At 31.9% G+C, this 15529-nt stretch overlaps 1 protein-coding gene and 1 long non-coding RNA gene across 3 annotated transcripts in view; one reads left to right on the forward strand and one right to left on the reverse strand.

Annotated features, from left to right (window-relative positions):
• The window catches only part of LOC126740648 (uncharacterized), a 39177-nt gene extending 23767 nt beyond the window's left edge, over positions 1–15410 (forward strand). Inside the window, exons 3-6 of the long non-coding RNA XR_007661966.1 lie at positions 73–108; positions 197–307; positions 12951–13198; positions 13260–15410. This is a non-coding gene — a long non-coding RNA (uncharacterized LOC126740648). The remainder of the gene's footprint in view (positions 1–72; positions 109–196; positions 308–12950; positions 13199–13259) is intronic.
• The window catches only part of LOC126740640 (titin-like), a 141774-nt gene that overhangs the window by 65898 nt on the left and 60347 nt on the right, over positions 1–15529 (reverse strand). For both annotated transcript variants that reach the window (XM_050446750.1, XM_050446749.1), the window contains exon 23: positions 12599–12728. In XM_050446750.1, the coding sequence (XP_050302707.1) occupies positions 12599–12728 (130 nt within the window). The remainder of the gene's footprint in view (positions 1–12598; positions 12729–15529) is intronic.

Raw genomic sequence — 15529 nt, forward strand, 5'->3', positions numbered from 1 at the left:
CGTTACTATGCCCCACACTTAATCAATATAATTATTTTTTTTAATTATATTTGATGTGTACTTTTTTTTCAGGATTATTTTTAAATTCCTAAATACATATGAAAATGGGTAAGTATACCTATATTACTAATATGACAAGGAACAATAGCTCTGTAATATAAATACAGTTCAGATATTTTTTTTGTATGAATAACAGCTACGGATATTCATACCGGATGTACATCATATACGAAAGCCACTTTTAGGCTCTGCAGGTTACATGAATGGCAAATATATAGAACAAAACAAAGACATGCAAATTTGATTGGTAAGTCATTTATACTTTGTTACTTATTATTATTTATTTATTTTATATTCAAAATGTTTCTTTTACTTCTTAAAGCCATAGATATTTGTTGTATTTTTGTTTAGTATTTATTATATTTTTGACGATTTTTCTATTTTTTTGTTCACATCATTAAAACATTAGTTCTTTTCTAATTAGTTTTAAGGTTGAAATAAAGTTTCCAAACTAAAAAAAAGAAATTTGAGAAAATTATAGTAATTTTTTTTCTTATAGACTAGCCTCGTTTTAAGCAATTTTTGTTGTGACAGTAATTAAGTTAAATGGGAGAGAAATACATTATTAAACGACAAATTGAACATAAGATTTTCTTAAGAACTTTTTAGTTATATCACCCGTTTTTTCAAAATCCCTTTAAGCAATTTTATTATATTAGTTAAACGCAGAAAATAAAATTTAAGAAAAAAAATAAAGAAAGCTGTAAATGTGTGCATTGTTAGTGTTTATTTACAAATGTAATAGGTACAAAATTTTAAATGTAACATTTTGACAAAAAAATCGTAAATATTTTTGGATGTTCATGTTCAGCTGTATCAAGTTTGCTCTCAAAAAAGTCTTTTAAATTACCTTTTTTATAATTACATATTATTTTTGTATTGCACTGATTTGTCATATAGACTAAGCAGATCTGCTTATATCTTGAAAATTATAGGAGTAATAATAATAATAGATATGTACTTAGTTATTAAATAAATAATTTTAAGATATAATTTTCGATTATTTTCGAATTCTTCTTTTATTCAGTAAAACTAAAATCCCTGTTAAATACAAAAAAGGTGTCCAATAGAAATTATTTAGTAGGTAACATAATTAATACAGAGCTACAGAGGCTATCAGAAATGCATTCGAAAAATCAATGCATGTCCCGTAAGCAAACCATGTTGTCGGATAGTAAGGAAACTTTTCAACAGAGCAGAGAGAACTGAGGAGTGGAATTAATATAGACGGAGCTTAACCAGATACAATGATGCTATAAAAAAGGCAAAAAGAGGTCGAGCAAATTATGCAGGGGTCTAATTAAGATACCTGCAAAAGACTCCACAAGCCAATAGCCAAGGGCTCCAACAGACCCTTGGTGCTTGCATAAATTCCAATGGAGAATATACTGTAACCGAGGAGAAAATGCTCGGCTTAATGTTAAACATAATTTCCCGGGATCAGAAATTTTCCAATCAACACAGGCCCAATACCCGATTCCTGTTATTCTGAACAGGCGCAAACAGGAGAAGTGGAAATTGGCAAAAAGGGTTTTAAGCTATGAGAAAGTTAAATGGGCGATAGACACCTTCAAACCGTTTAAGTCTCCCGGAATAGATGGTACATACATGGTATATCTACAACAGGGCAAATAACTGCTGTTATCCGCGTTAAGCAAAATAATAATGCGGGGCAGTCTAGCCACGGCGCACATACCAGAGAGTTGGAGGGAAGGAACCATAGGAAGGTGACTGCAAGTCTTAACAGTACCACGAGGAAAGCCAAGGTATGCAGGGGAACACCGCAGAGGAAGGTACTCTTACCGCTGCTATGCAACCTTGTATCGGGCAGCCTGCTGATACGATTGGAGAGACAGCATATCTTCGCTGTGGTCTACGCAGACGACATCTACTAGCACGAGGAGGCAACCAGGCTAATGTATTTAAATATATGCAAAGAGCTCTGAACGTTGTCGAGCACTGGTGCGTACAAGAACAACTAAGGGTAAACTCCGCAAAAACCGTTATAGTTGCCTTCACAAAAAGGAGGAAACTAGACCCATAAGAGACTTAGTGCTCTTTGGTGGATATCTGCGACTTGAAGATGAGGTCAAATTTCTATGGGTGATAGATAAAAAACTCAAATCTACAAAAAGCACGTAATGAATTATAGAAACAAGGCCAGGAAAACTCTTATATACTGTAAAAGAATGTTCGGCAGATAATGGAGACTCTTACCAAAAATAATATACTGGCTGTATACAACAATGGTGAGACCCCTTATCATTACATCATTACATATTATGATACATTGTTCATAACATATGCAACACTAATATGGTGGCATGCGGCTGAAAGGAGGATTGTTATTTAGTTACTTAACAAAACACAACGAACAGTGTGTCTGGGTATAGCAGAAGCGATGTCAACGACACCGACTGCTGCCCTAGAAAATCTGATATGGATGGACTAATCATATTAGGATCCCTAAAGTAGAGTTTTACGACGGTTTTATTTGTAATTGGGAATTTATAATTTTCCATATTTTAGGATTCTCAAAATCCTATCCTATGATATCCTAGAAAGCTGGATTTAATCCTCCCAAAGGTTTTCCGGATTTTTCAACCACTGTTATTGGTTAAGAATAGTTTTAACGACAGGTCAAAAAAAGCAATTAGATACTTGCACGATTCTTATGAAGGAGTATACAGGGTGTTTTATGTTTTATGTAGAGGGCCTAAAAATAAACCAGTTTTGCGCGATAAACCCCTATCCGAAAATGATTAGATTTTGAGATACATGATAATAACATTTTAAGAAAAAATCATATTTTTCACGATAAATTTGATTTCCCTGTAGATATTTTTCTGAAAATTACTAGGTAGTTTTTATGCGTCTAGTACTATTTTCTAATACATAATTTCATTTTTTATTTCACCAGTAGCGTCTATGAGGGCTAGAACCTAGTTAACTCTTAAAAAAAAATGGTACGCCACTGTTTTTTTTTTAAATTTTCATTTAATTTGGAGTAAATTTCGTCTCTTGGATTTTCTTTTTCCGACGTACTATTTCCGCATAAAAAAATAAAAACCATTGTTCGAAATTTATTTCTTGCTAAAATTTAAATTTTTAGTTGCATCTGTTTGATAATAATTACAGTTAAGAAAATTAATTAAAATTGTTTGATTTTTAGGTTAGTTAGTTAGATTAGTTATTTTTAAAGAATTTGATATCTACTGATAACAAATTTTTTAAGAAAAAACATTAAATTTTTTAATAGCTTTTATTTGACTACTTTTTACTCGAACACCCTCCAGAAAACAAAAAGAAAGAAAGTGAATACAATTACAAATTTATTGATGTCATCCATAGCTTATAAGAATTGCTTAAAGTGTCGCCCAAGGGAACAGGGGTCTCATACACCAACGTTTTAACATGACCCTATAAAAAAAATCCAATGGGGTTAAGTCGGAAGACCGCGCTGGCCATTGAACAGGACCGCCTCGGCCAATCCACCTATTAGGAAAGCTTGCATCTAAATATTGCCGCGTTTGCAAAGTAAAATGTGTTGGAGCGCCATCGTATTGAAACCCGATACGAGCTCTAATATTTAGTGGCATATCCTCCAATAGGTCCGGAAGCACATGCTGGAGAAATTGAGCATAAATATGCCTATTTAAGTGTGGTGGCAGCAAATATAGCCCGATGGCTTGTTCGTTTACGATTTCAGCCCAAATCTTTATCGAAAACTGGTTTTGATCTCTACGAAGAGATATAACATGAGGATTATCTTCACTCCAAATATGGCTATTCTGACTGTCGAAAAAAATTGTCCCGTGTAAAACAAACTTCGTCGGTAAACAAAACATGGCGGCCAAAACTTGGTTGCATCAGTTCCTGCTGCAACCACCACCTACAAAACCGACGTCGCGGCATGTAATCATCTGGACCCATGACTTGAACTTTTTGCAAGTGGTACGCATGCATCTGTTGATCTCGGAGAGTTCGCCAAACAGTACTTGGAACCGCTCCCACATTATATGCACGCACACTTGTGCAACTATTAGCCTCGACATGGTTCAAAACCGCTTCTTCAAACTCAACTGTACGAATAGCAAACGGTCGCCCTTGTCCCGTCTGACGTCGGAAGCTACCAGTTTCACGAAGATTTCTAAGAATCCTTGGAAAAACTTTACGTTCAGGATGACGATGTGCTGGAAACCGTTCGACATACAGCAGCTGTTCTAGCATTACTGCTAGCTTCTTCATAACTTAGATGCATGTCAGCGTATTTCACATTCGAATATACCTCCATTTTAAAAAACTTATACAGGGTGTTTCGGGAGGAAAGGGAAATATTTTGGGAACATATTCAGAAGGTCAAAATAAGATAAATTAAACCATATGTTGTAATTCGATTCTTAACCGTTTCTGAAATAATCGGCTCTAAAGTTTTTTTGGAATAATTACGTTCTCTGTATATCTAACACACGTTGTAGGTATTTCATCATTGTTTGTTAATACCTATTTTAATTGACTGGTAGTTTTGACAAGTATCAAAGAAAAAAGAGAAATAACTCATACAAAAAACCGTAGAAGGACTCCACAATCAAATTTTAAATGCTTCAAATATTATTAAAAACAATCCCCAAGCAATTAAACGTGCAACACGAGCGCCATCGAGGCCTTGAAGTTGGTGGGGTTATTTTCAAACACATTTTAAATTAGTGGAATTTTGTTTTTTTACTAGTATTTGTGTTGCTTTTAAAATAAAAAAATCTTATCTCAGAACCGATTATTTCAGAAACAACTTATTTTACTTTACTTTTCATAATTTATCTTATTTTGACCATCTGAACATGGTCCCAAAATATTTCCTTTTGCTCCCGACACACCCTGTATATTATTAATTTATCTGTTTCTTGCTAAAAATATTAACATGCAGATTTACCCCAACTTAAATGAGGATTTGAAAAATATTTTTCATTTGAAGAAAAAACAGTGGCGTGCCATTTTTTTAAAAGAGTTTATTAGGCCCTAGCCCGCATGGACGTCGTATATTAAATATAATAAAAAATAGTACTAGATGCATATAATGTCAAATTTATAGCGAAAAATAAGATTTTTTCTTCAAATTTGTCACCCTGTATCTCAAAATCTAATGATTTTCGAGTAGGGGTTTATTGCGCAAACTTGCTTATTTTGAGGCCCTCTACAACCTCTCCAAGGTTGTCTTACTATTTATGAGATACCCTGTATAAGATAATTATGTAGTAATAAATTTAAAATTATAAACAATAATAATGAAAAAAAAACTATTTACTGGTTAAGATTCTGAAGCAATGGTGCCAAAAAACTATTTCAGAACATTATTATTTAATCCTATTTTTCAGTACTGGTGTACGGAAGTTGTATTACTTAAAGAAATATATTTTTTTTAAAGTTACGTGGTGTAATACTGTTGTTTTATAGGTGGGATAAGAAAGTATTAAAGAGACATGTAAAAGCGTTTAAAATTAAACTATAGAATTTTAATGATTTTTATTTGGTTAAAAGTTGAATTTCTTTTCTTTAAAAAATCGTTGTATTTAAAAGAATTTCATATAAAATTAGAATTAAAAAAAAAACTAAAGAAATTATCATATAATAAGGAATCTTTTATTTTTTTTATTTCTATCCGCTTCAGCAATTTGACTTAGAATTGTTCCTAAAGCTCTTTAAAAATACTTTAACCCTAATCAGTAACTCTTTATGGAGTTACTCTTTATGGCGACAAGGTAAGGTTAATAAGTAAAATAGTTAAGTAAAAAATTGACCGAATAGAATAGTAAATTTAAATAATAATTAAACCCTTGAAAAAGTTATTTCAAATAACAAAACACATAAAACCATCCATTTATAAAGCAAATGGCAAACATTTACTTAGCACCTAATAGAGATACAAACTCATAAAACTAAAAATAGTGCAAACCCCACGTAGTAAACAACTGGCTATAAAAAAACCTTCCATATAAACCCATTATTAATATACGAAGTACATGGGAGACATCATGTATATTTGTATTTCTAGACTTATGCTATAATATTCTATTTTAAGGACGCGTTGACTCACTGTAGGTGACTGAACACACGCGTGTTCCCGTGACGTCACGCCCCACCTCTTGGGGAGACCATTTTATACGAAAATATGTTCATTACTTCTCAAACTAAGCTTAACGTAGGTATGTGATCATTTAGGTGTAGTGTTTTTTTTATGTGTAGTGAAAGTGTTTTTTATAGTGAAGTGATTGTGATTGTGACATTGTTAGGCCGCAGAAAATTTGTTTTTTATTTTCTTGTCAAATAATAAAACCAGTTTTCTGCGGCTTTAATTGAACAGATTAGACTAGAAAATGGGTTTAAAAAAATGTTAAAGGTTCCAAGTGATCGCCTCCGCAATTATACACCTTGACCTAGAAGACCATAAAGTGAAAAATTATATATATTTTTTTAATCCTCCGAGTGACTAATTTCACGAGTGTTTGTTTACACGTATTTCTTGGGTTAAGTCCAATACTATACGAGTGGGTAGCATTTTATTTACTAGCATAGTTTCTACGTATGGGGTCATAACAATGATTAATTAGAATAAAAATGCTTTTACTGTGCTGCGTGTTTTATTTTAGCCTCTAAGACAATTTTTGCACACGTTAAATACCAAATAATCCGCTCCAAATTTAGTCAGTAACGTAATATTTTACAACGTTTAAAATAGTTGGTGCACACGGCTCCTTCCAAGTTATTTACAGCTTTGTTTGAGACTAGAGACCGTTAAAATTCTCCGGAATAATTATTACTGGATGTGTGCCAGATTTTATGCCAGTTGGGAGCAAATTTGTTGTTTCAGGTGTGACGCGCGGCCAGGTGAATGATTAATATTTTGTTTAGCTCATCAACCGCTATTTATATAAGTATTACTAATAAAACTCTTTTTATCTCTGACCTGATGTGGAGATATCGCATAAAATTTTCCAATATTAAGGATGGAAAATGCGCAAAATTGAGGTTAGTAGCACAAAAACTCGGCCAGTTTTATTTCAAACGTGTTTTATTAGCACTTTTATAGAAGTATCAAGAATATTAAGAGAAAATTTAAAAAAAAAAGGTATTTAAGTAGGTTGAACCTTTGGACCAAAAGTGGTTTATTCTTGAAAATTTTTGTAAACATTTTTAAAAATCTATTAAAATCAATCAATATTCACTCCCTTTTTGAGATCAGCAATGAAACTTGTAAAGAAAATACCATTGAAACTCGTTACGAAAGATCAAATTCTGAGTAAAATAGGCTCTAGAAAAAATTGATAATACAAGACTCGACTTCAACGTAGAATCTTTAGGTTTTCAATTATTTTCAATAAAAAAGTAAGGTAGAATTCACATTTATTTTAATGGATGATCTTAAAAATTTCTTAATATCACCTTAAACTTTCAAGGAATTGACAAAAATTATATGAATGTCCAAAAATCTTGTGGACCAGCCAAAAATTTGAAAAAACTTAAAAGTAGATTTGATAACATATTAAGGAGATGTAAACCACCCGTTGCCTTTAAAGCTCATTTTTGTCCAATGAATCGGTTCATTCAAAATTTAGTTATTTTACAACAGTTTTATGTGTATCAGATTATAGCTGCTTGGCAAACCATTCATACTTTTTGAAAATTCTGACTAGTTCTGCACAAACTTCACATCATAAAATGCATTTTATTAATAATGAGTACTTTTCTGGCTGTATAAATCGTTTGAAAAAGAGAATAGAAATATTGAAACTATGACAAAGACAAGAGAGGGACAACATTTTGTTACTGAATTTTTGAAAGATGATTTTCTTACATCGATTTAGGCAATAACTGACATTTAGCGCAAAACTGAAATTACCAAAACTGAATAATGAGATGGGCGCTATGTTAGGAAGAAGCTGTAGATCAAGGGGAATCTTGCTACTCATTATAAGATTTTAAGTAGATTATGACCAGTTTTCTTCCAGACAAAATGTCAGTAAGCAAAATTGTATGTTTGTATGTTTGTATGTGAGTTTCTGTTAAAATGGGATAATTTAATTGCAAATACTTCAATTTTGTTTTGGACATGAACAAGATTGTAAAATTGGTCAAATACTAAGCATTCGATGGCACCTTAAAAACGATAAAATAAAAGGAGTTTGAAGAAATTATTTGATTCTATATGAGAAAATTATAAAAAGCGAACATGATAATACCACTATTTAGCATTAATACATTAATGCAAAATGGTAATTTATATGACGTTTCGGAGGTGAAATTTATATCTTTGATTTTTTCTTTATTAAAAGTCCAGATAAAAAATAATAATATTAAAAATGAAAATGAAAATTACTTTAATTCTAAAACAAAAATAGTTGAAAAATCTTCGATTAAAATCTTAAATTCAACCTATTATTAGTAACGTGTTTTAACCTATACTGGCATGGCATTTTTTAGACCTAAAGCCGCAATGGTGACGGTTAAATAAATGACACGATATATCTGACCTTATATAAAAAATTTATAAAGAGAGAACAATTTGTTTGAAATAAAAATGGATCTGCATCATAACTTGTATAATTAGTTGTAAAATTTTATTTGGTTTTAATCTAAATTAAAAAGAATATATGAATATCATGTATGTTTTTTTATTTCGATCAATACTATTTGGCAAATAAAAAACAAATCTTAATTATTCTACAGGGTAAGGAAGGTCACTTTTAGGTTTGATGATGTCATTGCAAGGCAACACACGCATCAGTATAATTCCCTCCATCAATAAATTAATTTACGGTTTCTTTTATGATCAAAGGTACAACCAAATTGAATATTGCTGGACGCAATTGTAATTAAATTACAAACTCTTACCAAACGTTTTTTTACAAGCGTTTCTTTTAAATAGACCTGACTAAAAGTCGGCATCGTAGTTTTTCTTTTAGAATAAAAATGATAAACCTTGATTTAATTTTTAATTAGACCTTTAAATATTTCTCTAAAATGGGATTTTCACGATTCAATTTTAAATGTATTTATTAATTTATCAATATCCAATTCAGAAAAAATGTTTTTCTAATACCCATAGTTATAAATCGTCAATATATAAAACTTTAAAGCTATTATTTATGCTAATCTTTTTCCATTCAATTTTCGTAACATATTCTACAATTTCAGATCAGTCTGCTCGCTGCTTAGATTGACATTTTCCTTTTTTATTTTATTTTAAAAATGGAAAAATATAAGTTAACTATGTATATAGAACCATTTTTTTACTTAGTGTGTATTAGGGCGGAGCAATAAAAAAAAATTTAAAACATCTTATCCCCGGGTGTCGAATAGTTGCCTTTTAAGGTTATAATTTAATTTTTTAAAAAAAATTTCATTGTGCGATGACGTCTTCAGGTTCCTTTTTGAATGCAAAAATTTAGAAAAATTTGAAAAATCCAATTTTGTGGTAATCTAGGTTTCTCAAATTTTACTTCAAGTATTAGGAGGATTGCCTTTGAATAATGTGCGGCGTACAAAATATTTAGTAATTAGCAAAAAAATAACATAAAATATAAAAAGCAATATTACAACTAAGGCAGTTTTAAAGACTTTAGAAAGAAAAGAGCTTAAAAAAGAAGATTTGAGAAGAAAATTGAAAAAAGTAAAGACTCGAATTTAGACTGTATTAGGATTCAAAATAAAAGTGAAGAAATAGAGGACGACTACTGCAACCCGATCTATAACAAAGAATCTGCCGATTGTGCTAAGTCTCAAGAGTCACAAGCATCAGCGTCTTTAAGAATGCCTTACAAGGATTAGTTTTATCTAATGTGGCTGAGGTAGGTGGACTCTCAGATCGAAATGCGTCTCTCCTGGTAAATGCTGTACTTCAAGATTTCAATTTAGTAAGTGACGAGGACCCATCCCTAATAATCGATAGAAGTAAAATTAGAAGAGAAAGAAAAAGACGTAGGGATAATTTAGCTAAAATGGAGAGGGACCAGCTAAAAGAAATTTCCGGAATTTACTTCGACGGTAAAAAGGATAAGACTCTGGTGGTTGAGAAAATCGGATCTTCGTTTCACAATAAGCAAATAACCGAGGAACATGTAGTTCTTGTTGCAGAGCCAGATTCAATTTACTTAGGTCATGTGACGCCTACTTCCGGGAGTGCCAGTAGTATCAAGACAATTCTTTTTAATTTTCTTCAAAATTATTTGGGTGAAAATTTTAACAACATTTTGGTTGTAGGATGTGATGGCACAGTTATTTACAACTGTGCCATCAGGGTTTAAGAATGGTGTTATAAAACAGTTAGAAGTATGCTTAGGAAAACCAGTTCATTGGTTTATATGTCTGTTGCACTGTAATGAACTTCCTCTTCGTTACTTAGTTCTAGAAATAGATGGTAAGACCAATGATCCTAGAGGATTTACTAGTCCCATAGGAAAGCAGCTAGGTAATTGTGAAAAAAATCCGTTTGTGCCATTTCGGATTATTAAATCTGACTTCAAATTGCCTCCAATAAATTTTACCGATTTAGGTCAGACCAAAAGTACTTATATGAAATGGTTTTAGCAATAGGAGAAGGTAATATTTCCTTTCAGTTGAGCGCTAAACAACCAGGAAAGCTGTCCCATGCACGATGGTTGACAATAGCTAACAGAATATTAAGACTGTATGTTACAATAGAACAACCATCGACTGAATTAAATATATTAGCCGAGTTTATTGTTAAGGTATATGCTACAACCTGGTTCATGATAAAGCACAAACCTGCTTGTAAGTATGGATCCAAACATTTATTCCATTTAATTCAAGCTTCTCGATATTTACCGACAAAATTTAAAAACATTGTAAATAAAGTTATCCAAAGAAACGCATTTTTTGCCCATTCAGAAAATATTTTAATTGCAATGCTGGGAGATGACAGAAAGCACATTAGAGAGCTGGCCTTGCGCCGAATTTTAAAATGTCGTAGTTCTAAAACTAATCACCAGCTTTGTGATTTTAAAGTGCCAAAACTGAACTTTGATGCTGCCGATTATACAGAGCTTATTGATTGGCAATCAGATGTAGTTACGGAGCCTCCATTGACAAAAGACATGTCAGAAATAAATCTTAGAGTAATGGTTGCTAATGTTCCCGATACCATAGAAATTCTAAATTTCCCATGCCACACTCAGGCAGTCGAACGACATATTATTAAGATGGTGACTGAAGCGTCTACATCAGTATGTGGAAATACATCTAGAGATGGCTTTATTCGAGCAAAAATTGCTTCTAGAAAAGCTATACCCCAGATGGAGACAAAAAAAGATCTTACTTAGTAGGTTTTTAGACTAATGGGAGGTTGGGAGGGGGAGGGAGGGGGTGGAATCCGCTTTGCAGCCACCTCCTCGTGGTAGATTCTGGGTTGTTTTTTTTTAATTAATAAGATTATTATTTTTTATTAAAAAAAAACAAGCAAAGAGCTGCAACAAAAATTGAATTTTTTTAGATTTTTCGCGATTTTAAAATAAAAAAAGGAACCTGAAGAACCAAATATTTTTTGACAAAAATTCACCAATTTACTTAACTAACTAAAAGGCAATTATTCCAAACCCAGGCTAAATAAAAAAAGGATTTTTTTTTACCTATATAACCATATGATATATAACTATATAACTATAGGCTATATAACTATATAACTAGGGCTTCTTTTCGATATGTATCTGCAATACACCATTATGAATTTCAAAATAGTATTTATTTAAGTAGCAAGTTTCACAATATTGCCCCAATTTTCACTTTTTTAACAAATCATCAACTTCATATTGTAAACAATTCATATCATCAATCTTATGTTTCATCGATTTGCATTAGGAAACTCTTGACTTGACAAATTAACTGTTAAATGATTTGCGACAAATCTAAAAATATCTCACAGTTTTTAAAAAGATCTTGACTCATATTACTTTTTACCTTTGATGTGTTACCGTTACCCACATTTTTTAATTACCATAAAATGTACTATACAGACGTAGTCAAACCAAAGTATATCGGGGGGCTATCAAAATGTACGATTCGAAACTCAGAGGATTTTTAACAATAGCGATTTATTAAACAAAATATGCAATAATTAAATATACAGTTCTTTGACAAAATAATAAAGCCATTTAGCATTTGTTTAGTACCAAAAGCTTTACTTCACTCCTATACAATTACGTAAATCGATCACTTGGAACCTTAACCATCTAGTTGTGTTCATAATATCCCATCATTCATACATTATAAATTTATAAGAAATTCGTTCCATATCCTTCAGTGACTTTGAAATATAATATTAAAGATAACAACATTTAAAGCTTCAACAAAATAATATAAAATAAATAAAATAAGCTAACAAGGATTCTCTCCCGCTTAGTTGGTCCGTAGCACGTTTAAAATATATATTTATTGATAAAGGGGTAAGTATAGAGATATCGGAAGACAGCAAATTCACAGCTAATAACAATTTGATAAAACACAATTGATAATTTTTTTTATTTCTTACTTTTGACGATTAGTTTTGCGGACTGTTCTACTAAACCGGCGGAGGAAGTGGCTCGGCAAGTGAAAACTCCTGAATCCTCCTCGTATGTTGTAGAGATTAACAAAATTGCATTGTTACCTTCTTGGATCATCTGTAATAGAAAAAACACGTGTTATATCAAGTAGATCTAATAAGCTAAATGCTAGTATAAATCGACACTTACAATTTACAATAGATATAAGTTTTTATTTATTTATTTATTTATTTAATAGACGGGATCAACCCTACTACAAAAAAAAAACAATATTACAAAGTTCAATAGTTACACCTAACCATAACTTAAAATAGCTAAAATACAAATATGTTTTTACAGGCAAACCAACATAAAATCAACAGAAGAGTTTACACAATCTCTCTAATTTGATTCCTAAAACTAGACAAGCCAATGCCCACAACTTCAATATTCTCATGGTTGATAATATTTAAGGTTCTTTCGACAGGGGAGTGAGTGGCATAGTTGGTACTGTGAAAAGGCAAAGCAAATAGTCGGTTTCGTCTCAAGAGTCTTGAGGGGACATTGAAGCTAATTCTATCGTGCATCATCATAAACATGATCGTTCGGTAATTCTAAATTTAATTTAAATAGACAAAATCTTAGAAACTTATTCTGAATCCTTTCAAGGGCCAGACAGCTGTTCATGTAATAGGGGGACTATATCATTGAGCCATACTCCAATAAAGAAACCACCAAAGACATGTACACTTTCTTACAGGTCTCGAGATAGTTCTCTACAGTTACGCAGAACAAAACCCAGAACCCTGGAGGACCTAACCACTATATTATTTATGTGTATATTAAAATTTAAATGATCGTCACAATAAATGCCAAAATCCTTGATTGTATCAGAATACTGCACAGGGCTTCCCTCTATATTGTATGATGTTACAACTTTTTTACTTCTTTTGTGAAAACTAATATAATTACATTTCTTTATGTTTAAGAATAAGATATTGTTGACACACCAATTATTTAGCCTATTTAGGTCATTCTGTAACAAAATTTGGTCTTTGGGAGTCTGGATTACTCTATAAAATTTCAGGTCACCTGCAAACAATAAAAAGGGACTATTTTCAAAACATGTAGCTATATGATTAATGAAAATGTTAAAGAGCAATGATGAGCAGTGTCCACCCTGAGGTACACCAGAACATACATTGATATTGCTGGACCTAGCACTACCCAATCTAACCTGCTAAGTCCGGCCTGACAAGAAGCTTGTGAACCAGGCAACTATATGATTGAAGAAACCAAACACTCTAAGTTTCTCCTGCAAGATTCTGTGATCGACTTTACCAAAAGCCTTGGAGAAGTCTGTATAAATCACATCCATCTGACATCCCCTCTCCAAGGCATCCAACAGATCCTGCTGATAGATCAACAAGTTAGTGATCGTAGATCTGCCCGAACTAAACCCATGCTGCTGATTGAGCAACAGTTGCTTGCAATAGAAATAAATTTGGTCGTAGATAAGACTGTCCAACAGTTTTGGAATGGCCAACTGGATGCAAACGCGCCTATAGTTGCCTATTTGGTCATTATCATCTGATTTAAATATTGGTACCACAAAACTATGCTTCCATAATGACGGAAAGAGTGCTGAGCCAAGGGATTTCTGAAAAAGGAAGAATAGAGGGCGAGAAACAGTACAGACACATTTTTGTAAAAAATAGTTTGGTATCCCATCAGGACCTGAACTAACTTTGGCCTTTAATTTTAAAATTTTATCAAAAATCAAACTAACAGACAGTTGGGAATTAGGAATTGTCATATTTTCTCCCACCTGTTGACCCATATAATAATTGTTATTTTTATTTATATTAGTATTATAGACAGTTGAAAAAAACTGGGCAGAACCCTCCGCTATCTGTTAGCAACCAGAAAATTAATTATCACCATAATACATTGAATTTGGAATTTTATTTACTGCCTTCCTACTGTTGAGGTGATACCAAAAGCTTTTAAGGTCAGTACACAGTAATCGGTCTAAATTTGAAATATAATCACTGTAGCAAATATTCGTTAAAGTTTTGCACCTCGCCCTGAGATTAAAAAAAGTGACATAATCAGATTGATCACGAGTACTGATGTAATTCTTGTGAGCAATCTTCTTCTGTGTAACTAGATAACTAGTTCTGCTTGCTTAGCCAACTAATTTCTGTAAGCTTATGTGAAATCGGGTTTGGACGAGAAATTTTAAAGATTAACCTAAGGCAGCTATTGTGAACCTTTTGTACTCTGTTTCGATCAGCATAATCTAAACATGAGCTAAAGATAGGGCTACAAAAATTAAAATGAGATAAGACTAGAGACTCGCAAAGCATGGTTTTTATTTTTTTACTTAAGCAATGTCTTTGTCCATAAATAATTTTTAATGATCCATAGGCTTTCTTTAATAATAATTAAATGTAATCTTTGAATCTCAGCATTTTATCTAATAAAATACCTAAACTTTTGCAACTTGTTTTAGAAGGAATCGTATTGCCACCAACAGATATACTGTGGTTACTATATGGAAGATACTCCTCACCAAAGATCAAAAAAGCTGACTTCATAGGATTTTTATAGCATGCTCCTTAGATTTTAAATAAATATTTTGTAAATCTGAATTAAGATTTTTAATTGCATTATACAGTATACTCAGATTTTTTAAAACAAACAACTAACAACAAACAATAAACAATTTTGGGCAATCAGTGTTATTATATATTGTATTAGAATATGTGAATCCTTTTTTTTTCTAGATGATTAAATAATATATTTTTGTTTACCTCATACAGTTGTGTTTTATTTTTATACCCGTAATTTAAGTAAACATTATTATTGAAGAAATATTTTTTTCCTGCATATCACATGCGTATCTCAATATTACCTGAGGAATTTTTTTAAAGTAG

The sequence above is a fragment of the Anthonomus grandis genome, chromosome 9 (genome assembly GCF_022605725.1).
Source record: "Anthonomus grandis grandis chromosome 9, icAntGran1.3, whole genome shotgun sequence".
Taxonomy (NCBI): Eukaryota; Metazoa; Arthropoda; class Insecta; order Coleoptera; family Curculionidae; genus Anthonomus; species Anthonomus grandis.